The following is a 26,402-nucleotide window of genomic DNA, read 5'->3' on the forward strand; positions in this document are numbered from 1 at the left end:
GGAATATTTCATTGTGCAAGTGCACTATACACAATGCACTCAAACATTCAAATACGTTTAGTACATTCAACCAATAATAAATAGCTGTTGTCAATCTTTTACGTCCGTCGTGGCCCAATTGCAGCAGTGGCCACGCCTGTACAGCCCGTGCGCTACGTCGAGCCTCTTCATGTAGCCGCTATACGTTGCTCAAAACACATCCTAAGGTATGCGCCAGAAATAATAGAGCAGCAACCATGAAAACACCACCAAAACCATTGAAAGATCATTACCGAAAGTTGCGCACCGAAAATCTTGGGTAGGCTGTTCGGCGTGAGCCAGTTTGTTTAAAAACACCAAAACAATCTATAGAACAGAGCACGCCTATCTGGCACCCATGCAGGTGCTCCTGGCGGCATACTCTCGCACGCAGACGCCACCTTGCATTGAACTGCTAAGGCATGTATCTGGGACAGGGTGTCAAGTTAACCCGGAAAGGGGCGTCTCTGGAACTTTAAAATAAGAGCAAGTGCCTGTTCGCGCCGCTGCCGTTTGCAAGTCGTCTTGGCAACACTGCGCCGCCTTTGAATGTGAAAACAATCAACAAAAGAAGAAAATATTACTCAGCACTGTCTGTGAAGATCTCAACACCACGCTGGAATGGGGCCGCGGTGTGGTGTTTTCAGATTGCGCAGATTTCCATCCGCAACAAAAAACGCCACGCTACGCCGCCGGTGGATAACTAAAATCAACAGGGAAAAGGACGAGCCTAGTAAAGGTGCACGAGTAAGTACACTTACTACGATTACTCAAGCGTGACGCCAGCTGCTTCGCTCAATGATTTGCGTGCAGTATGCCTGCAGCGCGGCACCAAAGCATTGCCGCACTACATTGCAGGCTGCATGCCAATAATAAAATATACTACCACTGAGACGTGCATGCGCGAACTGCGCACGTCTACTGAAGTTGTAAAAACGTGATATCGTGATGCAACGTAATGTGAACAGCGGGAAGCGTGGCTTTTGACTGAGTTGAACTGCGACGTGACTTTACTGTCGCTGTAGGCTGTGCTTTCAGCTGGCGTCACTGTAGCACTATAAAATCTTGCCCTGGCTGGTACTTTCGCACAGCGTGTGTGTTCCGACTCCCGAGTGCCAGGTATGATTGGCGAATGATAAACACAAGCGGTGCATGAGCGCAAGCCGGAGCGTGATCGTAGCGCTATGGCGACGCCGGCTTGCAACAAAAGTTTTCCGCTGTTCGCGTTTCTTTCTATCGCGATAGTACGTACAGTCGACGACAAAAGTTTACGGACCACGCGAGCGCGTGCCTAACTGCCTGTCCGCGCCACCTAGCGGCACAACAGCTACCAATGACCGCTGTTCTGGGCCGGAAACAGGTCGTCTTCTTATTCACCGGCCTTTAAGTTTTCTACTGCCGTGCAGCGCATTGTTAGTTCGCGGTTTTCAAACGAAGCGCTTATGTGCAGTGAGACCATCACATTGCTGTTTTCACCGGAGGACCGAAACTATCACGGCGTGCCTCGAACGGCGTTCCGTTGGCTAGGTGTCACTTTGTCATAAAGGTTGCGACTGATAACAGTTACGCTCATAGACTGCTTTCCAGGAAGAAGCTCGTCGACGCAGATGCCAAAAGCGCACCACGTTGAAAAGCGAAAGGTGAAAAATATTTGAACCCAGTCAGAAAAATAGACAGGCCATCAATTAGGGGAGGGATGCTTTCAGGGCATTGCGGTGCTGTCGAGCGCCGCTGGCATAGCGGAGTGTCACGAAGAGGCATTTGGCCATGCGCTCGCGTGGTCCATAAACCTTTATGGTCGACTGTACCTGATTAAGTTGCTTCCTCAGTCTGCAATACACGTGTTGTGGACATTCCAGACTGTTGAGGAAGCACATCGCGCCGTTTCACACGAAAAGAGCCCCAAATTACAAGAGTGGAAAAGCGCAAAGCATGCTTACGGCTGTACTCGGGGTGAAAAGTTTCGCATTTGATTTGCGGAGCGTCAGCTCGCATGGCAGTTCAAGGTATTACTTCGCCGCGCTTGCAACAGATGGCGCGACGTGCTGCCTAATTATGGCGGCACACACTGCCCTCTCTGTGCTCTGGTGTATTGATTGCGAACAAGTATAGTGCGGTGTATCGAGCGGTGCAGCCGTCGTCTACCAACAAAGTTTTAGCCGCTGCAAATCGTCCAGTTTCAGCGCCAAAACGAAGAACGACAAGAGACCTACATCTTACGCGCAGCTGAGCGTGGAACAATGCCCCTTCTCTGGGGCTTGCGTCACAAAAGTGGGCGGTCCACAGCTTCCTCTAGCTCAGAATAAGCAAAGAGCAGCTGTTGTTGGTCACGCTTACCAGTTATACGATAACCTCTGAAAATACGAAGAACGAGCGTGTTTTTATCTCCCAGCGTTTCTTGTCCTTGCGGCACGATTCGTGACGCCAGCAGTTCGTTTACGCGATGGCAGGATGAAATAAGCTCTCGAACGGTCGATATTCGAGAGATATCTGTTATCAATTGTCTCCAATCCTGCACGCCTTGCAGTCGCACGCCCTTTCTGCCTTGTCTCGCATGGCTCTCGTGCACGATAAACTTACTTCGTTTACTGAGTTTGCGTCTAGCTGCGCAAGTGGCCGAGTCATACCACGCGTTTTGGGAAGAAGTAAGTGGCGAGGAGGGGCAAGCGATTGTAGGATGGCGAAGAAGGAACTATCTCGCCTTCGAACTCGGTGTGGTTCTTGCGCATGCGCAAATGGTGCCGCTTAGAGCGAGGCGAGCGCCTGGCCATCGCCAGTTGCCAGAACAACTTGAAAATTTGTACGGCGCACGTGTTGCGATGATCCCTTGTAGCGTGGCTGTGTGCTATCCGCACCCTCATTACGGCCCGTACTGGGCCTCTCCGATGAGCTTCGAGCTTTCCAGTTCGGGTTTAATCAGCTGAATGCAAGAAAGCAACGCTGCCATTCAGCAGGATAATCGCCGTGGGCAACTCGGTTTCTTCTGCAGGAACGGTAAGTACGAGTGTACGCAACATATAATGTAACAGTGTCATTTACAATTGTCATGCTCTTCAGGGAGACGATGCGCCTTCGAATTGTCTTTTGCCCGCATGTGTCATTGTGGGACCACGCAAATGTCGTTGCACATGGCACCCGAAGCAAGCTACACCAGCACGGATCGGTCAAGTGCGACCGTATTGGAGAAAACTTGGCCGCGCTGCAGATAAGATTACAGAGCACAAAACGGAACAAGGGTGCCAATGATTCAAACAGCTTCAGCCTCAAAGGTACACTAAAGAGAAACAGTGACTTGACTTGGTTTAGATTGACGAACTGCACTCTGAGAAAGCTAATGTCATATGTTTCATCATCATAAGTTTATTATTAGCAGAAAAAATTTAGGTTAAAGCTTCATTTTTAAATTTATCGCCAAAATCTGCGCGCGTGACGTCGAAAATTTCACAATATATTTTCGCAATGCATGCTCGATGTTGTGAACCATGGTTAGGCATAACGGCAGTTGAAACTGTCCCTGTGACACGGGTATTCTGTGTGAAATACTGTTGGATGTCTTTAGAAGCGCACATGCGAAAATAGAGCTCGTATTTACAAGCGCTCCTGGACTCGATACTCGCCCTCAAGGGGTCTTTGAGACTTCGCGTTGCAGAAATTGCAACACCAAACAGTCTTCAAAGATTCATTGAGGTCGAGTTTCGAGCCGAGGAGCGTTTGTGAATATGGGCCTATAGGTCTCCAAGTTAGATGCTTGGTCAGAGTTGATAAGAACAGCTTTCTTTCTTTTGTGTTTCTACTAACCTTTCAGTGCTCGCACAGCGTTTGTCGTGTACACTTTTCATTTCTTCTGTCCTATTTTTTGCGCTGACTGTCATGAGTGTGTTCCAACTAGCCCACCTTGCTACATTATTTCAGAAAGAGAACACAGCGCTGAGCTACCATTTATTAGAGAATTTTTTTTCGCACATATATAAGGAAATCAGCCACTGCAAGGCGCATTTCAAAAACAGATAACCACTTGCCATCATTTTGGAAAATTAAATAAAAGAAACTGCAACGTTAGTTCAATATAATGACGGTGAACTGAAGCCTTTATCACCTAATATCTGAATCATCTTTGCCTCTATTATTTCACGCACACGCCTGTTCTTACTTTTGCTTATTACGTTAGCTTCTTGAAAAAAAAATTGGTTTAATCGTGCAGTCCTTACAATGCAGGAAAAGCGTAGCGTTGTCTGGTTTTTGCCATAACCATGTGTACTTTGTCTTTTTGCCTTGCTCTTAGCACGCCCTGCATGTCTGCTGCCGCATAAATAAACTAAGGCTGTCATATAGGTCTATTGAACAGGAAGAGAGTGTGTTAAACATTCGGACACTTTCTGGCTAGTTCCTTGAAGCTCATTGCACGTGAAGTAATTGTAGTATACTCGAGCGTGTATTACGAGCGCCATTTCGCCTTGTGAATAGGCTTAGAGCGAAGGTGTACACTGAGCGAGGAACAGAGCAAAAAGATTAGATCTCTGTGCGCTGTTTCAAGCTCAGTATGTATCATGGGGCCCTACAACAACCAGTTTTGCAGGGTAGACTTTGGGCCCACTGTTTCACGCTTAGTATGTGTCTGGGGGCCCTACAACAACCAGTTTTGCAGGGTAGACTTTGTCACACAACCACATAAGGGCATCGAATCAAGAGACAAACAAACAAAAACCTAGTAAAGACACTTGTATGGCCATATGCTCACTGAAACAAACATTTATTGAACAATTCGGAGGTTCCACGAAGTATACACTTATATCGCAGTGTGCCGATTCATAAAGGCTGCATTGCTATCAAGCGCCCGAAATAAATGGATCGATCGTTATGCAAGCAAAAGTGATCGTGCCGTCATACGCAGATGGTATTCTTGCAAACCTGCAGTGCAAGATGAATAAGATCGTTAAATTACACGTGCTTTTCGGGACCAAATGAGCACTGTCCATGCAAAAACGGTGTTCGCATCCCTGTATTCGGGGTTTTAGCATTAAGGTCACGGTTACTCGTCGTGACCTGTACACCTTATCGGCCGTGCAGACCGCCCGAATTGGGAGGTACGAGGCACGCCCGAAACTAAACACCTCTTGTGCCTCTTCCCGTGACACATCACGCAAGCAGTTTTGATGGTCACCGTCTTGCTGAACTCTACGAAGCAGCAAGATTCCGCAACAGTTCCGTTGGGACCACCATTTAATCAATCAATGCGATATTCTGGAAGCATTGAACAAGTTGTTGCGTTAGACAGAACTGAACGAGACTGTAAATAATTTTTGCACTTTCGAGATCGCTCTTCATCGCCACCTTCTTCTTTATCATCACCATGAACGACTTCTCTCTTATTTCTGTACCACCCCTTCCCATTTCCTAACGCTGACTGACAGGTCAGAAAACTTGTTTAGGCTGACTTCTCGGCTTTTATGCTACAGTAAACTTTTCTCTTTCTCTCCTGAGATACCAATTGACGAATGAGGCACATAATTCCGCGGTGGTATCTAGTATTATTGTGAGGGGGACTCGAAGGCGAAACCCTTCGCGCCTTTGCCCTAAAGATTGACGCCTGAAATGCAGACACATTTAGCTTTGTCTTTTACTGCACATGTGTCTTACTCCGTTTTCTACTGTACACACGGCTAAACTTTCCACTATCCATAGAGCATTTGCTAAAGGTCCTCTGCATACGCTAAAAGCTGTCGCCTTAGATCTAAGGCAAAATCCTTTAGCGTCTCATACTCGCGTTTTTGGTCCGTCTGTCCGTGTCCTGAAACGGTGCCAGCTGCAGCCACTTCGCCTTACACTCTCATCAATCACGGGAGAGCTGAGAGAGTATAAAAAAAAGACATCGCATAGTATGACGAATGATCACAGGCTTTTGCCGAACACACTTTGATACTATCGATGCACATGCCGGTGCCGCCTCCGTTGGGAGAGTTCTCCATGACGCATGCCACGCCGCCCTCACTTGACTCATTCGCCTTTACGCCGTCACGTATATATCACGTCGTGGCGTCAGACGTAGAATCTTTTTTGCCTTATGCGTCATAAAAGGCCCTCGCGGTGCTCTTCAGTAAGTGCGAATTTCCGTTGTACAGCCGGTAATCTGAGACTGCTGCTCTGGCTCAAAGAGCGAAGTAGCCCTCTCACAATGCTCTGCCGCTAGGTGGTGCCAGGAAGTGTATTGCCATAGCCGTGGTAGTTCAGTGATTCGGCATATGATAAACTGATGTCTGGTGGTGCGGCGCCTCAGTACGACATCTTCTTTAAGAAAATATCATAACAACACGTTCCGTCAAAAACTGTGGTTGTTGTACTACAGTGACGTCCGCGTGCGAGACCACAAATATGACGACTGCCTCGTTAGTGCCCCTATACGAATGACGTCACGCGAATACCTTTATGCTTTGTTTGTGAAGATGAAATCATTGCGCTTACTTTATTTTTATTTCAGTACAGCTGACATTACGAATTATTTGTAACTTATTAAAACCTATTCATATCAACTAAATGCATCTGCTCCATTCGAAGGCCGAAAAAATAGCCGAATTAAAACTAACTGAATGAACGGATGAAACAAAATGGGGAACTATTTTTTATTACATACTAGAAGTTTTCGAATATTCGCGCACCCCTTTTGAATGTTACGGCACGTGTCTCTCTTTCTCCAAGGTCACGAGTGTTAGCTTTCTTTTGCTAAGCTACTAAATTGCAATTTAACGTGTCTTACTGATAGCTCTCAGAAGCGTCCTGTTATACGGCAACTAATTCAAAGAATCTGCGCGCATTAAACGCAATGGCGTGCTGCCCGCTAATATAACGAATCTGTTTTAGTTAACTAGCAGCATGTTTATTTCACTTGCAGTATAAGGTGGTAAGACGGGCGAGCTGTAATCGATGCGTACGTGGGAAACTGAGCGAGAAAACGGCGGAGACACAAGACGAGAAGGACGAGTGTTGTCGAACGAATGAAATACATTGAAACAAACCTGAACGCGCGAAAAACTCAAAAAGTGCGTGCGCATGCCGGATTGTAGATCTCGTTAAGAAGTTTACCCAGCACCTCGCAACATAGAGTTCCCTAAAATTAACTACAGGAGACTCTGGCGCTGCGATCGTTCAGCAACCATGGGAATGATGGGTAGTCATGTGGGTAGTAGTGCACACATTTGCCTAGTCTTCGTACTTGCGGGCGGCGAATCGTACTTGCGGCTTCGTTTATTGCTGGTTACGGTTTTGCTTTGAAAGAAAAAAAAAAAACGAACCCTCTTGAATTTTGTGACCTGATTCGAAATGGTAAGCCTAATAAAATAAGGTTGCGAAGCGCAAACGCTTAACATTCGCTCATTTTTTTTTTCGTAAAAAAAACAGCACCAAGTCACACGAACACACACGGAGTCAGAAGCAGGCCAGAAGTACGAAAATTAGACAAATGTGTGTACTGCCCGTCATTCCCATGCTCGCTGAATCGCCGTGCGTTGCAGCTCCCATAGAGAGTAGCGCCAGAGTTCTCTCTAGTGTACATTAGGAAACTCTATGCCTCGCAATATAGCAAACAAACTGAATGTCTTGAGTTCGGCAATAGAACGTGGAGCTCACTCAGATTCTCTCAAAAAATATATCTGGCACACTTTGTTCAAACGGACTCAGTCACCGAAACATTACTCAACCCGACTCGCTTAAACCACAGGTCAATTCTGAGTGATTAAACGAGTGAGTCGACTCGGGAGTCAGTTTGCCGGCATCTGGTATACGTAGCCATCGTTTTGCGAAAAGCACCTCCGTAAGTTCACAAGCCCTTTCGTGTTTGTGCTGTCATTTGCACGCACACGAAGTGAACTACGTAGCAGGGGTCGATTGACTTCATGTTTCACTGATGAGGCAGAAATAATGCTATTTTCGCTGCTCGCGTTGATAGATTCGATACAAGCAGCACGACAAGTGCTTTGGGTTTCATGTCGCTGAGGTCGCTTCGAAGAGAAACGCTGTCTTACTTACCCTGCGTCGATAGCGTTTGTCGCAACGCGTACCGTCCGGTGCTAGCGTCGTCAGAAACCTGAGCTTATTCGTATTTTTCTCCACTACCAGGCAAGGAATTCTGCACTTCTTGAGGAAGGCGAACAGCTGCGGAGGGAATGTAGAAGAAGTAAAAAAAAAAGGCGGAATGAATATTGATAAAAATAGCCTGTAGGAGTAAGTGAGAAGACGTTTTTGCGTATAATGGAGTGTTAAAAAAGAAAAAGAAGTGAAAAAAATATCAAATGGTCCTTGGCCTCAAATTACTTGAAAGGCCTATATTATTATCACCATCATAACGAGAACTTGAGAGGTCACGTGATCTTTTGTGGCTTTTTTGTGGACCGCTCGACTGCCTCACTAAATAGCTGAGATCAATTCTGACTACAACCGTGACTTTCATTAGATTTGCACTATATGTACGTCACGTGATTTTTTTTTCCCTATCACATGCCGAGTTTTTCGAGTCACATGTAGGATCAGGCACTTAGGGCTTTCGCCTTAAAAAAGATTAAATGGTTGGAAATCGTTGTGGAGACAAGGACAAACGTTTTCTCACCTCAAGAAAAAAAGCATGCTTCTTTGCTGGGTAGAGCGCTTTGCAATAGGCATCGAAGCTCATTGCGTGCCCTGGAAGTTTTAATGCCTTGTTGGGGAAGGACAAAATGGGACAGCTGACTTTCTTGCGCAGGCAGTTGGATGTTTCTGATCTGTTGACAGAACGAAAGACGAGGCTGAATGAGCTGAGCAGGAACAGAGAGGACAAGGCTTAGCGCTTGAGTCGTGTTTCACAGTATCCGTTTTTTTTTTTTTCATGCAAAATATGCTACGTCGTTTCGCAAGTTGCAATAGATCAGCGTTGTCATATACACATCAGCGCTACTGTGTCTGTCTATACACTATAGTTCTCCTGCGTGCTTAGTAAGGAATAAGTGCCGACTAGGCCAAACAGCAGCTTTCGTCAGCACTTTGGCGGCACCGAGGTTGAGGATTTTTTCATATTAGTCACGTAACAGGGCTTACTTCAAGAACTCGGCGATGGCCTTCTTACTGCAATTCGAAAACGTGAAGGCCTGTTTTCCGTGCGCATATTTGCTCATTAGGTACCCATCTTTCGTTTCGCAGTTACCCCACGTCCCTGGGCTGTCGTCAGGAGAGCCCAATCTGGAAGAGAAAGTAAACCTTTGTATGAATAAGGAATTTAACTGCACAACATACTCTGTATGTACATGCTCGATAGTGTGCACTTTTGTTTAGTATACCAATTGCCGTCATCGTATACAATACATTTTCTTTTCGGCTTGCGCAAAACGTATATAGAAATGAGTGAGTGAAACAACTTCACTTGGCCTGTGAAACACGCGAGTAAACTCAATTAAAAAAAAAAAAGATTGGCGATGCTTGCAACTGAGTCGCGCAGGGCTTGACACAGCGAAACTGTACGATTCTGAATACTATATATATAGTCTGGTTGCCGCCGTAGCTTAGCACGTCGAGTCCTGCGCTGCTAAGCTCGTTGGCGTGGTTTCGATTCAAGATCACGGAGGCGGCATTCCCATGGGGGAAAGAACACTTGTGTACTTAGTTTTAGGTGCACGTTAGCGAACACCTGGTGGTGGTGGTCGAAATTCGATTCAGAATTCCCTATACTGTGGCGTGCCTCATAATAATACGGTGGTGATGACGCGTGAAAACCCGACAATTATTATTATTATTATTATTATTATTATTATTATTATTATTATTATTATTATTATTATTATTATTATTATTATTAGAGTGACGTTAGGTCAAACGATGAGTAGTACCTCTTTACACCAGTGCTGGAATTATTTGAGGCTATCTCACATACTTGTGGTCGTCATCCCTGCACCGTAATCAGAAAATGCATACCACTCGTTAACTTGGCGGCTTGATTATAGTTTGCTCCATTACGCCTCGGTAACCCGTTTCCTTCTGCGTGGCACCCGTTCACTCGGCGTCGCAACTCTACCGAAGAGTAATGCATTTGTCGGGGTTTTAAAGTTCTAAAAGCAGAGAAGATTATGAGGGACGCCGAAGTAGAGGGCAGCGGTGATTTCGACCACCTGGGGTTCTATAGCGCGCACCTAAATCTCGGCACGCGGGTCTCAAACATGTTTGCCTCAGTCCAAAATTCTGTATACGCCATGGAGTGTGACTTTCGGATCACCAAAGCGAGTGTTCGTCTCACTGGCAAATGAGGCGTGTTGCGGTGCGAGTTCGTAGCACAGCGCAGGTCAGCACATGTGTCTAAAACACTGAAAAGATGCCATCCGGACTGCGCCGACGACGTTTTCTGATTGTAACCCCTTTGAATGAGCCCATAATCCCGCATTCAAATGCCGGCGAACATACCTGTTTCTTGCGGCACGCTACCGCGTTGCCTGGCGTGCATAGCGCCACACAACTATCGAGTCAACATGACCGGCCGTTCATGGAGGCTACCTAATGAAAATTAACGCGCTTGACCCTGCCTCGACAGCGCTCGTCATATCCACGCAACGACTCGCGACACGTCCATGAACGGCACAACGGAGAGATACGGTTAGGCGGGCTTCCTTCGCTGGGCGGCCAAGCCAGGGCTCGCAGCGTGGAAGCGTAATGTCACGTTTTTGTCACGTGACCACTTAAGCCGATCGCTTCACCAATGACGTCACGTGTGACGTTTAACTTGGGTCACGCCACCCAGAGATGTTAGGTGCAAATAGACTCTCCCGCCTTCACCGGTGACGACTCGAAGGCGAAAACCACCTTCTTTTTCCTTCTCAGCATATATGGGAGTAGGGAACACTAGCCGTGGCTTCACGGGCCAAGCGCCGTCTTTACATTCTTCTCGTGAGATGGCGCGCCCTCCCGTTTTGTTCGCCCCCCAAAGGAGGGTGCCAAAACAGCATCGCGTGGCATTACACTACGATCAGGATGATGTGACAAGTTTTTTTTCGGTGCGAAGTCATGATGACGACACTACGTGATGAATTTTTTTGGACCACTCGTCTTCGAAGCCACGGGATGTGACGTCAAATTTTCCCCTTGATGAAGCGTCCAGGGCTTTCGCCTGAGAACACGTCCTTCAGAAACGCCACCGAGGTGTTGTCCAATTGTGAAAGTAGATTGAATGCACACTTTTGGTTTAAGAAATGATTTTTTTTTATCGATGGGAGGGAAGAGCCTCCTGGATGCATACTCACAGGTGTCCAATTTCGTGAGCAGCGGTGTTCACACCCGAAAACACGCCTGGCTTGTCCTCGCCAACTGCCGCCTTTTCAGTGGAACACGCTTTGGCGTTTCCTGCCGTTCCTGTAAGCCACGAGATGCCCATAAAGCTCTGTACGCGTTCGAGTCTGACAATCTACGATTAAAACTAAGACAGACTTGCGCAGTTCATACCAGATATGTATGAGCTCTTCCCTCCGGGTATCAGAGTAATCATTTCTCGGCTGAAAGTATAAGAAAACAAGCATTTATGCACTCGGGCACTTCAGAACACATGCTGGTGCTGCGTCAATATCTGACGCAGCTCCCCTCCCCCCCCCAAAAAAAAAAAACGACGCACAAGCTGTATCACTGTATACACGGTATACGTGTTTTGCAGTGAAAGATTCTGTCATGAGATCACAGCAACGTCTAGTCTTTTTTGGCGCCGTAGATGTTTTGGCGTCCGTAGCCGCTATTGCGAGAAATAAGAAATTACAAAGTTTACAAATAAGAAATTACAAAGAAATTACAACCCAAGCCCTCAACGTAGCAGCCCCCTACTCTTCCCCTGAGCCACACCTGACCCCGAAAATTCTTTGCAAACCTACGAAACCTATGCAGGATTCATGTCAAAGATGGAATCGCCTTAACATGTGTAATAGAGCGTTTTAGAATTCAAATAAGAAGCAGGTGTAACGCCATGCAAATTGCGTGACCAGAAGATCATTGACCCATCACAGAAGGCTCAGCCATAATTCTTCACCGTTATCAGTCACAGTATCGACAAAGTGTACAAAATGACTTGCAGTCGTGTAGCACTTTCACATAAAAATTCATTTATGACCCATTTGAGTGTAGCGGTATAGTATTTGCCAGACGAGTGTTAAAAAAAGCTAAAAAAAAACCACCCTGAAAGCTTTTGCTGTGACTGCACGGCGCGTTCTCCGCAGCCGTGGCGTTTTTTTTTTTCTTCTATTGGGATATTTAAACATAGTGCCAAAGTGAGGCACACCAAGAAGGTTAGCCATCTGCGCTCAATTTCTCTCTACTCACAGTTTCCCATTTCTAACAGCGGCTACACCAGGCTGTTGTTGTTGTTGTTCTCCTATTGTTAGTGGCGCATACCCACTGTGGGGGATTGGTCAAGAATCGAGTGGTTTCAAAATTTACTGTTCAGATTTGGAATGATGGAGATTTAACATAAAGATTACCGATAGCCTAGGAAAGTGTGGTGCTTAATGTAATGCATACAAATATTTACATACACGAATTTATTCTTAGAATAGAGCAATAATCTGATTTTATACGTATATAATTATGTGGACCCGTTAGGATAACTAAAATGGTTAATTAGTCAACCTATTAGTTTCATCAATATAGTCCCGGACGGCCGCGCATACTGTCGCATTAGAGAAACCAGAAATGGAAGCTCCAAAAGACAAAATGACAGGCAGAGATAAGTCCATACCAATACCACGTAAAGGTATTTATAATAGGGTTTTTCGTAATGTGTTAAACCGCCTGCAGGTCAAAAAGAAATGGTCTATTGTTTTCAGTTCATCACAGAATGCACACAGTAGCGAAGGTGCCTGAGCAGACCTGTGTTTATAGAATTTTAGATTTGGTACCCGGCAACGCAGCCTTGTGATAGCTACTTCTTGTTTTCGAGTGCGGCAAAAGTCTCTTCGCTGCTTTGGGGAACTCGAATCAACGTGAAGTTCAGTTTTGCTTACCCGGTCGCCATGTACACTGCGTCTGCTTCTTGGTAGGCCTTGTCTTTCTGCACTACTTCGTTAAGTATTTTAAGCGTCTCGTTGCCGATCAGGTCGCCGTTCTCCCACAGCTTAACATAGCTTTCGGGATTCTGTAATGGCAAAATTAGGATTTAGGAAGGATGAAACATGTCTCGATTTTAGCCTTACCGTTGACGTCGTCTGAATTTTTGTGATACTGATGGGAACTGGAGGAGTAAGCTGGTCCATGCGGAGGCTGACCTGAGAAATAAGCGATGTCATTTGCACATTGCCCTGCAAGCAAGCATTTTGTTTCTGTGGCACATTCTATGCTATGAAAAAAAAAAAAACATCTACAGCTAAAGTTGAAAGTCGAGTTGAATGTTTTTGGTGTGGGTAGATGCTACTTACGAGCGAAAATGAATCGGCAACAAGAAAAGATGAACGCAGGACGACCATTAATACTCACAAAAAATAGAGAGATTAGTGTTTTGGAAAGGTGCTTAAGTGACACATGTCTTGGCTCGCGTAGATGTTGACGGAATAGTAACGCTACAATTAGTAGATATGTTTTTTTTGTAGTTATCATCACTCTAAGTGTTGTTCGCTGGAAGTAAAAAGTCACTTGAAGCTAGTGGTCGACATGTGTGCATCTTTCTTTGTCCATTTCATTATCGCTAGTAATACGAACTCACAAGCAAAAAGAAAAGACAATTTGTTAGATCACGTGCCTACATGCTATTTGCTAACGTTAGTGTTAACGAGAACAAACGCGATATAATGAACGCGTGACGTGATTAAGAGACGCACGCACGTAATAAATAATGCTAATAATCTCCTAGTGAACTGACGAGAGCTGAGCGGGTGTAGACGTGATTGAAGCACACGAACAGTGATAATTATATCTACGGTTTTACGCCCCAAAACCACGATATCATAATGAGAGACGCCGTAGATAAGCGGCTCCGGAAAGTTCGACCACCTGGTGCACATACATCGCACAGTTCACAGGCCTCTACCGCTTCGCCTCAGTCGAAACACGATTACCACGGCCGGAATCGAACCTGCGACCTTTGGGTCAGCAGTCGAGCCCCGTAGCCACTGTTTTACCGAGACGTGTATCGTATCGCGCCTCACTCGTGCGCTACGCACGACAAGCTCAAGGGGCTTCGTCCCATCTTGATGCTATCGCGTGTTGATCAAAGGGGCGTTGCCCCTTTGATCAACCCCTTCAAAATTTACAATCAAAGTTTTCAAAATTTCAAAATTTATAATCAAAGGGGCGTTGCCCCTTTGATTATAAATGTGACGGACTGAATAAACGGGGCAGCACTAGCTGCCTGTCGCACCTGCTGTCACGCTGATCCCTGGTCCCTTACACGGACGCGAGAAACGGCAATGGGGTCATTCTGATGCTCATGACGCAACGTTCAGGCACCCTCCTAGTTCCTTTGTGCATCTTAACACACGCAATGTTTGCTGACTGCGACTGTGCGTGGGCATGTAACCATTTCTAGAAGCCACATGCCATTCGGGTGATGGCGCCGGGACAAATGCAGCAAGCATGTTTAGATTGGTGTTGAGTTGATCCGGCACGTGTTCGTGACAGGGACTTCCGCCGGCAGAATCTCGACATCATCGAAATCGGTATGGATGTTTTACAGCGCTGTCTTCGTAAGTATCTACGCAAAAATGACGTATCGTGTTTGCGAGCTCGCTTCATTCTGTCTTTTCATCATCTACTTGCAGGAACATATAGTATCCACGATCTGTAAGCGACACAGTGAAAAAGCCTTTTCGACGTAATTTGTGCAGTTTCCTTTTTCGAAGTGAAATTTGACCTCATGGTAAAGTGTCATCGCAAAATTGTTTTTCGCATAAAATGGCACCAGCGAGTCTAATGGAATTTAACGCCCGAAAACCACGATGTGATTATGAGGGACGCCGATGCGGAGATCCTCGGAAAATTTCTACCTTCCCCACGGGGGTCTTTAACGCGCACACAAATCTAGGCACACGTGCCTCAAGCGTTCTCGTTTCCATCGAAACTGCGGTCGCCGCGGCCGGGATTCGATTCCGCGACCTTCGGGTAAGCAGCCGAGCATCGTAACGTCTTGGCCAATATGGCGGGTGGTCACGATTTACTTGAACTTGTTTACGGAGACGCACCATTACCCAAGGAACACATCAAACTGATCAAGATGAGTCACTGCTCACCGAATGCAGGAACAGCGTGACGTAGTAGATGTGAGCGTCCTTATTCCCTCTGAAGTGCTCGGTGTGATTGTAGTCACTGATGAAGTGCAACTCGACGCCGAACTCCTGAGCAATCGCTGCTCTCATTTCTTGAAAAAAAAAGAGAAAAAGATCACGAGCGTGCAAAACAAATATGTTTGAACAGACACGGAAAGCAAACGCTGTAGGCCATACCATACAACCTTTAATCGCCATGTCATGTTTTCAAGGAGAGTAACTGCTTATTACGGGACAGTTGAAACACCAGCTAATTTCAACTTTGTTTTTCTTTTAGTGTCAGGCATACGCGCTTCGATGTAGGATATCGCTTGATGATATGGTGAAACTAGCGCTGCTGAATTGGGCAAGCACATACACAGACATGCAAACGCTATATGGCTACAGTTGTCAGCAAGCGTAACGCGAATTAACATTCCACAACATGTCCTGAAACAGTTACCTTGATGCTAGCGCCGCTAAGCTATGGGTTGTAGTTGCCGAGGTGTTACCTATGCATGCCCGCATATCGAAATATTATATTGACAACAGCGCCCAGCGCTTCGCAGCAGGCATCAGTCAAAGTAGGCCAGGTGACCTGTCGGAGCGTACATTGTGAGCTAGCAACCATTTTTTAATTTTCCAGTTGCTCGTTATACCTGTATAAATTTTAAACAGTAAAGTAACATGAACTCAATGGGGCAGCTGTAAAACATGTGTCGGCAGAAAAACTTAATGACATAAGCCTTAAACGAAAATGTATGATTCACAAAACACTCACCATAAAGTACAAATACAGATAAGTAAGAGATTCAAGGCCAGGTGGATACTAGAAGCGATGAAAAATTGTTGAACAGGGAATATCGCTGGGGCCAACGTGGACGCCAAAGCAGTAACTGCCTTAAGGGAGACAAGTCCGCTAGTCGAAACGTTGGGATCACAGATTTCTCATTACTACTGTAATGTAATGCACCCCCCTTTCCCTCTAGTACCCCGCCCCCAATCGTTATCCTGTCCAGACGATCAGCAGCGAATTTGGAATTCGGCTGCATGCTTTTTATTAAAGCTTCCGAATGTGCATTGGTACATTGGTAGGCCATCTTCTCATACGCGAGAAATGCTTTCAATTATATGTTACACCGTGAACTACTTTTTTCCTCGTTCAATTGAGTGTGAGTGGCATTTACAACAATGTATACGTCAGCTGCCAAACTGGATAAAAGGGGTCATTACAGAAAAGCGTGGGTCATATATAGTGATAACGCCAAGTTGGTCCCCAAGTTTGCTCTACCAGCACAGCGATTTTCCACGTTAATGATCTGTTGACGGCAGAGATTATGGCATACTCTCGACGAATCCGTATATATTAGTTTGCAGAAGAAAAAAATTTTGAATATCAAAGCCGGAATATCGCAACTTGCATACATTTCAGGCTCAAATATAGAAAAACGCAAAGCGATCTTTAAGAATATCGTAACAGGTGCTACGGCGTTAGCCTAGAGTTCAAGAAAAATAAACAGAAGCCTCATTTTCCCTAATAGTGAGCAGTAGCTGTCACGTTTTTTATCAATAAATAACAAAAATGTAGGAAGTTATTAATTTATCCCGTGTGGCTGCCATTTTTAAACGTATTTAGATTTCCCCCAGATTCCACCGCTTTTTTTTTTAGCAACCCCCTCCTTGTAAGTACATTGAGCACTACAGAGTCCGAATTCCACAAGACGTACCAACTTCCGGAAGTGCTGCTTCTCGGGATTCCCTTTCTGTAAAAAAAAAAAGGGCAAACAGCGTATACATGCAGACATTATGAAGCATCGGTTGTTCAGAGTTAGTGTGTCACACTTGTAAAGCAATTATTTAAGACATAATCTCGGCATTTGCGTTCTACCCATCTCGTCTCCAGTTACTTTGTAAAGTTGATCATCTGGAATAAAACACGTGAGTTCACTGCTGCTGTTCTTTTTACCGCCTGCGTTAATAGGTGACATTTTCAATTGCACTCGCTAATATCGGGAAGTAAACTTACATGAAGAATGATATCAACTGTTTTTTATGGTACAGTTAACTGAATCGAGAACTTAATTTACCAAAGTACCTTGATAAGAAAACGTTACGTTTCATAACATTTTGCTAACGTGACAGATCTAAGCTTGTGAAAGCGTTTGTGAAATTTCTACTGCTGTTTTAGAGACACAAAGAACCTCTGTATAAGATTGCATGATTGATTGACGTACTGATAACAGTGGATCAGCAATTTGCGTGCAACCTGTAAATGTCACTCGCAAAAAAAGAAAAGAAAACACATGCATTATAATAGGGCACCTGCGAAGATTACGAGTAGCTCAAACCTCTTTTAATAGAACGGTTAGGAGCGAAGCTCCTTATGGTCTGTCCATCCCTCCGGTGTAGCCAGCACAGCATATACACAGACAGACGGACGGAAGAATGGGCGGAAGCTTCACCTCACTCATCATCATTCACTCCGAGAATATGCTGTGATTTTTTTCGTCAAGGTATCATACGATGAATCTGCACTTGTCATTCATAGGGAGTAAGCATGCGAGAATGTTGATAATTTTGCAAAAATAAAGTAAGGAGCTGTAGGATTCCTTAGCATACTTGCCAATTACTTCGTCACTCTCATACCATCCTTGTATGCTGTGAATTTGCACTATCTTGTGTGCTGCTCTTCTAGTTGAGGACCTTTCCCGAAGCTTTGCTGGCTCAATGCGATGGGTGAAATTTACAAGGCCTGTCTGAACGAAAAGGATGTCGGTCGGCACATTGCGCATGACAGGAGCTTACGCACGCGCGCGGAAACATTTATGTTTGTGAAAACAACACTTACAATGAAGTAGTCGCCGTGTTCTGTAGGCTTCAACAGCAGGGATGCCTTCTTTTTTGTGTCTTCGTAGAGATGTCTTTCGTAGTGGGCGCCGTTAACCTAGGTGAGTTGGAAAAGGGAAGAGTTGTGTTCAAGCCGTATTGCAATAAACTTTGCTGTATCATTTCTTTGTTCCCCTATGGACAATTTTCCTATGTAGTGGAAATCAAGTGGAAATCATTCCAGAAACTAAAGGGAAGGACGCTGTGGTTAATATATGTAATGCTCACTCACTCACTCACTCACTCACTCACTCACTCACTCACTCACTCACTCACTCACGCACTTACGCACCATGCATCACACACGCCATCTGGCCCAAACAACAAGCTCTACCAACTGGCCCAACAACAAGCTCTACCAACTGGCCCAACAACAAGCTCTACCAACTGGCCCAACAACAAGCTCTACCAACTACCCAACAACAAGCTCTACCAACTAGCCCAACAACAAGTTATACCAACTAGCCCAACAAGAAGTTCTACCAACTAGCCCAACAACAAGTTCTTTTACAATGAGTCTGATTAGACTTCTAATTTCCATACCGCGAAAAATCAAGGTCAATGTAATGATAGCGCCAAATAGCTAATTTTTCAGAAGCTGCTTAATACCGAATTATATATTGCAGTACAAAAAAAAAAAACACAAAAGACGAATGGTGCTCACGGTGTCAAGTTTTGTGCTTTTTGGGTTCGTTTTATTCGGAGTAAAATTTCCCGTCCATCCGCGAATAGCTTGATGATAGAAAGCGCTTAAAAAAATCACACCATCTCCCACAAAAGGGGACCATGTGGGGACGCGAAGCAGCGCTGTTGTTTGCTTGTGTTTCCATTTGTCGTGCCAATTTGTATGTTTCCGTGTATGTTTGATTTGTGTGTGGAGTTGTGTATATATTGTGCAAAGCTTATATTACCCCTTCCCATTTGTGCATAATTGTGTGTGCGCGCAGCTGGGAGCGTGCAACGGTGCGAGCGCGCAGCATTATATACGAGCGTACAGCTGTGGCAGAGAGATACACGGGAGAGGAGATACACGGGAAATTCGGTGCCATAATAATGTTCAACCTCATTATTTTCAGTCTTAAATCATCATTGTCTAAAGTGAACATGAGACCCTACAGGATAAAATAGCGTTCAAATGTCGAGTAGCATTAAATACCAAATGTTGATCTTCTAGTTAATGTTAATAGTGTCAAGTTGTTCCCCGTCTTTACTGCCACTTGTAAGAATATTGATACAGTTGTCTTAGGCAATAATCGTCATTCGTGCAAAAAAGAAAACTTTACTTCAGATTTCTATGACCTGGTATGACAACTTTTAAATATTTAAGATACCAGGAATGGAAGAGGTGTTAACGAGAAAATAAAGGAAGAAAAAAAAAAGGTATGAAGTAGATGACCAAGGTACAGAAGACATCGAAGGACATGCAGTAAATGCGTGAACGAGCGCAGACAGCGCAGTGCCATCATACGTGCTCGCAGAGGTTGACTTTTCTAAAAAAAAAATATCATCTCATGGTATTTGCTTATTTCCACAGACAGTGAGTGAAGTCTAAGTTTTGACGGAAGGGCATCTGTGAGTTAGACAGTGAGTGAATTAGAGAGAGAGAGAGAGAGAGGATAACTGAAATACTTGGAGATAATCAGGATTGAGTATTGCTGGCTGTACTTCGCTATGGAAGGGGCAATTTGATTAAAAAATTTAAATATGAATACCAATCTTGATGTCACAGACGAGGTGACGTCTTTGCTCCGTATGTCACAGACACAGAATAATTTCGGTGTATAGTCCTGAGAGGAGGAAGAGATGAGGAAAAGACGCTATTACCCTATAGCATCAGCTCCTTGTACTCTGAATGTCGTATTGCAAAAGTGGTATTGCGGCCTTCTGCAGCTACTCCCAAGATCCCGAGGTCTTTGACGTCACGGACAGGGTTGGTCAAAAGTTCCTAGGCTGTGCAGCCATAGGAAGACATTGGTCTGGCAACAGTGGCCTGACAACTCCTGACCAACCCTGTACTGCGTGCCTCCAGGCGAATATGTTGTCATCTTAACTTGCACCACTCACGTATTGTTCGACGACGCCATCTCTTGTCACATCCCGCAGTAAAAGACTCCTTGCGAGTATAGATGCCTTCCTCAAGTGTAGGCTGTAGCCTTCGTGAACGATGAGTACTTTTTCCGAGCCGTCTTCTCGAGACTCCAGCACTCGAGGGAAAACAGTAATGCTCTTTTCTGTAAACTCATTGTGGCCGTGAGTAACTGCAAATGAGCCAGAACATAAAGATACACTCCGACTGTTGTCGCACTGAAAGGCTTCGAAATACGAAGGTTATTTTTGTGAGTACGTAGCGTAAATATAGGTGTCAATATGGGTACTGCCTTTAGGTTCTTGACAAATCGAATCGTGATGCTTGAAATTCTGCTTGGGACGGAGGAAATAGACTGTCAGCAGCGACTTCATGTCACGGGTAGGTTCATTAAAGATGATTTTGAGATGAGCCTTGAGTTGGCCGTCATGCAGCCTTTCATAGCCCAATGCTGATGGCCGTTGACACGTCTTGACTAACCAACGAGACATTCCCCGGATAAGTAAACAATGTTCGAATTCATCGATTCATCTCCCAGCACTAGCAAGATAAATGCTTTCATGGTTCCTGCTTCGAGATCGATACTTAGAGTTTGTTGCACGCTAAAAAAAATCCTATGTGGTCCCACTATGGCCTACTTTATGCAGCGTGCCTGATAATCATATCCTGGTTTTGAGTCTGACTCGTATAATGCCAGAAATCATTAAGATAGAAACTGTTGGACAAATATTTTCCTTAGAATATAGGGCAGTCCAAACATTTATTTAAACTCATTGCTCCAAGGTTTAGCTTCTAACAAAGCTGCATATTACAAAGGTAATCAATAAATATGCTTAGTGTTCCGGGAGAGCATCCATTCCTTAAATGGCGTCGGTAATAAACGTATATTTACTTAATTTATATTAGAAATTTTATTTGATCCGTGTTCATTGCGTTGACGTACTTCGGGTGAATGAGACTTACAAAGCTCGCTAGATTCGTGGTAAACCATGTTTAGAAACCTAAGTAGTAATAAATGTCTCGGGAACGTACCTGGAGCTTAAAACCAGGCGAACAACTACTAGGTAAACACAGCAGCCCCGAAAGACGCGTTGTCTGAAAACGACAGCCAAACTGTCTTTTCTTCTGCCCCTTTTTATTTAAGCGCTGCAAGTTACTCGTCTGTTGTGCCAATGAAGCCAAATTAGCGATAAACCTGACTAACAGCTTCACCTTATTAAAAGAATTTTCTCGTCTCTCTCTGTCTCGGGATTTGCAGTGAACTGCCGTTAACAAGTAAATGGAACATTTAGAAGCTTGCTCAAAGTGACACTAAAGGGAAGCAATACATTGGTTTTGGACTTATCGATTATACTATGAAAACTCCAGTGTCGTTATTTCACCACTGCAGTTTTACTTGTAGACAAAAAAAAAATCAGTTGATAGTTTTCCTTCGAAATGTCCCCCTGAAAACTACAATGGTGACGTCGCGTATTTCGAATTGTATCCGTATGTTGACCACATCGGCTCAACAAAATTTCCTGAAACGTTGTATTCAGGCTCTGTAAGAATTCAACGTACTTCATTTGCACTGATTAAGAACTATGTATATTCTAACAGACGCCGTCAAAATATGATTACGTTACAGTGAATAGTGCGGGAGTTTCGAAGTGGTGCCGCCACCTGCATTGTTCTTTCGCGCATCTTGTCGATCACCAAGCTTCTTCTCGCAGCAAGCACGGTGGTATTTGAATCGTGTTAGAGGAATTTACCAATACGAGACGAATCGTTTTTTATGTTATGCAAAAACATTCACTAAGAACGTGAAACAGAAGAAGCGGGGATGACTGACTGAGTTTATTTCTGTGTTTTTATCTAGACCCAACAATCATGTCCTGTGGAACCACTGCTTAACTCGGGCACGTCGATCTTTGATCACAAAAGCGCTCACAACGTAAGTAACGGTCTCGCCTTTCTGTTAGTTAAACCTAGCCTCCTGATTACAGGAGCCACTTGTAACGCCTTTCGTTATGTGCTATGAATTGGTGTTTTCCGAGATGCCAAGAACGAAAACCAAGGTTCTTCCCCGGGGAAATTGGTAACTGGGTCCTTTCGGACATTCTGTCACAGAAAAGCGGTGACAAAATAAAACAAAAATGGCTGGGGCTTAGCTCAGTTACGTCTGAGTCTACTTAGTGAGAGGTATGGTCAATATTACTGTTGAGCTTGGTTTTTTCTACGATAACGCTTCTCGAGGCATGCGGCTCGTTCTTCCTCCGTGTTTTCGGCTCACTGCCTCCTCCTGGTTTTGTACTGACGACAAAGCTTTTTTTATTTCACTCTCTCTGACTTTTCGTATCTTCCGACGAATCCCACCAAGCTACCGCTTCCACATATACGATGCAACGACGGCTCCTTCGTTGTTGCAACGCGGTTTCACTGGCTCCTCCTCCGATGTAATGCCAGATGGCGCGGTGAGCGGCGTTGTCAGCAACGGCGGTTGCTAGGCAACGGGTCATTTCACGGTGGGGACCGTGGCCACAGGCCACAGCGAAACGGCGAAAATACGACCAATGTAGCTCTCGCTACAAAAGAATACCACGCTTCCACTGCTAAGTTACCTCTCACTTTGCTACCGAGTGCTTTTTTTCAAATTAAGACCTCGCCAGGAAATTATAGAAGCGCGCTACCTCCGATTTGGAAGTGCGCAATTTCTGACTCCTACTGCAACCCTTACAAAGCATTCCTTCCTCATCTCACCTACCAGCTTCACCTACCAGCTTCTAACCCGTCTCCACTTTTGTTCCTTTTCCCATTTTATAAACGTTTTTCCGTTTAATTTCATCGAGTTCTTGGGTGGCGATTGAGTGCGAGCCGGTTAATGATGATGATGATGATTGTCTATCTGCGACACGCGACGAACCTCGCTTTTAACAGCTCTGCTGTTAAAAAATTAGAGAAAGAAAAGAGTTTCTAAAAGACCGCACGCTACTGCAAGATGGAATTGTCTATTACAATGCTATTGGATATCGCTGAAAGAATCTTACAGCCAATGCATCGATAAATCTTGGCTTTAGCCATCGCCACATTCCCGCCCTTGTAACGGGCAAAAAACGTCCGGTTAGCTCACCTGTAGAAGCTGCGGCCACTTGCAAGGACACCAATAACGTCAAGGAAGCCATTTTAGGCATACAGTTTTCTGCGAACGGAATTTCTCGCTTAGCTCCATAAAAGCTAGCCATTCCAGCTTCCTCTGCGAAGCAGCAAAGTCGGAACATCTCTTCGCGCTCCCGTGACACGCGTCCTTTATTCCGCGTATAGCGTACGCGACCCGGGAAAAGATCAAGTACGTTAAGCTCTCGCTGCACTTTTCAGCGCGCCGTCCGCGAGTGACTTTCCGAGGCGATGCCAAGTCAAACTGGCGGTCCTGTGCTTGCTTCCTGTGGATACACCGAATTTCTTTCAGGCTGATGACTTCAACGTAAGTTCACATCGAGGCGGGATTATGTAGATGTAAATCCGGAGCGTTAAACTTCGGCTAGAACGCTGAAGGCGAAGATGACATTATTATAGGAGGGATACATTATCATAAGATGATCTACGTATATTCCGAATGTATCCTAGACGCATGCTGTACGTATATTCTGTGGGGGCATTGTTATAAGACGATTTTCGTATGTTCCGATTCCCGAAATAGCAGCGGAATGCTTAAATGGTAATGAACACAGTTTCCGTCTTGTTCCAGGGTGTTTCTTAAGGTCTGACCACACGCGTGGGTTGCAGCGCGCGAGCTTTGGGCTTGTTGATTCGGCTCGCGTCCTCTCTCTATGGACGTATATAGAGGGCGCGCACATCTTCGTGTAGTCTCGCCCCCTTCCCTTAATTGGGGGAGGGCGCGGCGCCGTGTCTACACGCTACACTCTGACACGCAGCTGCACGTACGTGAGGCCAGGCCTTTACAGTCTTTTTGCTTCTTCTGCCATATTGGTTCCTTAATAAATACATATTAAGGCCAAAGCCATCGATGCATCATCAAACGCGAAAATTCACCGTCGTTGGCGGTGTCAGCGTCGACGCGAATGATGCAAGAAATCATCACGGGAAGATGCAACTGTATGACGTCATAGTGACTTCACGAATCGCCAATCGTGACGTCAGAAGACGGAATGTCACGTGATGACGTCATCGCAGTGTATCGTCGCTTGGTGAAAAAGTTGTGCCGATCGCGGGGGCACAGTGCAGAACTCCTCCTGTCCAGGGGGAAGTGCAAGAGCACGTTTGGGGAACACGAAGCTCTAGGAAAGGAGGGAGGAGGATCAGTACATCGACCGAGAAGGAGTGCATGGCTTCCGTCTTCGGGTAATTTTAGGTGAATGTGTCAGGGACCCTGCAAGTCTTTTTCTACCGTCATATTTGTCCTTTATCATTATACTACTTTGATCGCAACAATCCGTTGTGTTCCTTTTTCTTATCTCACTTGCCGCTTTAATGTCGTCCTTTTCTGTGTTTGTACGAATTACTCCTTCTTGGAAAGCAGGCCCGACAACACCGAGTCCGGCTAAGAGTTGGCATTGATATACACAAGGACGTGTTGACCAGTGAGCATACGATGCACTTTCGTGGTAAAAACAAATTGGGATTTTAGTTAGACAGCCTTTTTGATCGTCGTACCAAGCAATTCCAAATGAGCAAGATGCTTGTTAAATGTGTCCGCTCTAATCGCACTGAGGCATTCAGATAGATCGTACGGAGGTGTAGAGAGAAATATTAAGTTGAGAGAAAGGCAGGAAAGTCAACCAGAGTTGTAGCATTCGGTTACCTACCCCGCATTAAGGGGAGAGGAAAAAAGGAGGAAGTTGAAAAGAAAAGTAAAGAGAAAAGAAGGCGCCCGAAAACAAAAAAAAAAAAAAAAGCAAGTGCGGGAGTCCTAAGGCCTATTCAATAGGCCGCTGCCACGCAAAAAGGTCAATGAACCCTTGACTAATTTTCTGTGCGAAGACAGATCGCGTCGGCATTCGAGAACTGACTGTTCCGCCGAGGGTCTGTCGTCAAGGCAGGCTAACGCAGCAGCTAGCGGCAGTCTGTGCGAGCTCTAGCGAGGTCGGTGACGAAGAATGTGCATATATCGTTTCAACACTGCCGCAATGATCACAAGCAGCGCCGAGGCATATTGAACATGACACCGAGAATTCTTGTTAGAATTTTTCGGAGCTGAAACCTGGACACTGTGCCTCTGAAAAGCAAAACTATGCGTAACTTCGACCTTATTGTAAACGCTTTTTTTTGTCTAGCGAATTGAAACCACCTTTACATTCGTGGATTGTACATCATTCCATATGTACAAAACCAATTTCTTTCTTGGCCAATCTTGTGTGTTGCTAACTTTTATTTATTTTCTCTATTGGACCAACTATATACTAGCCCGGTAGGCTATTAATTCAACTATTATGTACGTATATTTTGTATGCAGGTCTTAATAAACTCATTTTGATTTGATTTGATTTGAAAAGCGTTAACAAATGCTGCTCATTTAGGTGCTCGTTTTAGTTAAAGTTCAACTACAGGTGGTCAGTGAGTTATACGTCACCGCCCTGCTTAAGACTGTGCCCTTCGGTACAGTGTGCGGAATTATACTGACTTGCTAAGGACAAAGTCATGCGCGCAATACCCTTCGTGACTGATTGGTAAAACTCCACACGGAGAGGCGGAATTGACGTTGACATAAGTGGTGCCACTGAACGCGACGTTTTTATTTCTAGAAAGGTTGAGTCCTGAAGTATGCACCAACTCAGGTGGGGTAATCTTCCGACAAGGAAGATGACCACCATTGGGGTCAGGTGACCCCCTTCAATGCCAATGTCGCTCACGTCTTCGGGAGAAAGAAGCGAGCTTGCGCATTTTAGTCAATTTAGCCCTCACGAGCAAGAGGCTGTTATGAGTCATTATCGAGCATATGGCATCTGCACAAACGTTTATGGGAGTGATGGTCAGCACCACGTTTGTAGCCATGGTGGCACGTGTGGAACACACTTTTCGAGGTGACCCCACAGAACACATGAACCATAGCGGTCGCCATGCGGGCCTTTATTCGTGCGATGTCATCGACTTAAGGAACAAAAAAAAAAACACATTCATGCTGGTAAAGCACGTGGGTCATGTGTCGGGCCTAGAGGGGTGAAAAAACACAGCGCATTATATCAGTCTTCCGTGCATTA

The 26,402-nt window shown here is 45.1% G+C and overlaps 2 protein-coding genes across 3 annotated transcripts in view; one reads left to right on the forward strand and one right to left on the reverse strand.

Moving 5' to 3' along the window:
* The first annotated feature begins 2,634 nt into the window (after positions 1–2,634).
* LOC119165689 (uncharacterized) overlaps positions 2,635–26,402 on the forward strand; it is a 35,817-nt gene continuing 12,049 nt past the window's right edge. Inside the window, exons 1-2 of the transcript XR_012885459.1 lie at positions 2,635–3,012; positions 22,067–22,141. The gene's annotated coding sequence lies outside the window, so the exon portion shown is untranslated. The remainder of the gene's footprint in view (positions 3,013–22,066; positions 22,142–26,402) is intronic.
* LOC119164021 (venom metalloproteinase antarease TserMP_A) overlaps positions 4,752–26,402 on the reverse strand; it is a 46,114-nt gene continuing 24,463 nt past the window's right edge. Inside the window, exons 1-14 of one of the 2 annotated variants that reach the window (XM_037416117.2) lie at positions 23,318–23,496; positions 20,187–20,380; positions 18,085–18,180; positions 17,860–17,992; positions 16,964–16,999; positions 15,222–15,349; positions 13,194–13,265; positions 13,005–13,135; positions 11,464–11,513; positions 11,265–11,373; positions 9,079–9,219; positions 8,615–8,765; positions 8,038–8,163; positions 4,752–4,926 (exon numbers count right to left, since the gene is read on the reverse strand). In XM_037416117.2, coding sequence (XP_037272014.2) covers positions 4,900–4,926; positions 8,038–8,163; positions 8,615–8,765; positions 9,079–9,219; positions 11,265–11,373; positions 11,464–11,513; positions 13,005–13,135; positions 13,194–13,265; positions 15,222–15,349; positions 16,964–16,999; positions 17,860–17,992; positions 18,085–18,180; positions 20,187–20,380; positions 23,318–23,465 — 1,542 coding nt within the window. In that variant the 5' untranslated portion in view covers positions 23,466–23,496 and the 3' untranslated portion in view covers positions 4,752–4,899. Of the gene's footprint in view, positions 4,927–8,037; positions 8,164–8,614; positions 8,766–9,078; positions 9,220–11,264; positions 11,374–11,463; positions 11,514–13,004; positions 13,136–13,193; positions 13,266–15,221; positions 15,350–16,963; positions 17,000–17,859; positions 17,993–18,084; positions 18,181–20,186; positions 20,381–23,317; positions 23,497–26,402 lie in introns of those variants that run through there. The other variant, XM_075870844.1, reaches the window with a different exon arrangement.

Source organism: Rhipicephalus microplus, chromosome 8, assembly GCF_043290135.1.
Source record: "Rhipicephalus microplus isolate Deutch F79 chromosome 8, USDA_Rmic, whole genome shotgun sequence".
Classification (NCBI taxonomy): Eukaryota; Metazoa; Arthropoda; class Arachnida; order Ixodida; family Ixodidae; genus Rhipicephalus; species Rhipicephalus microplus.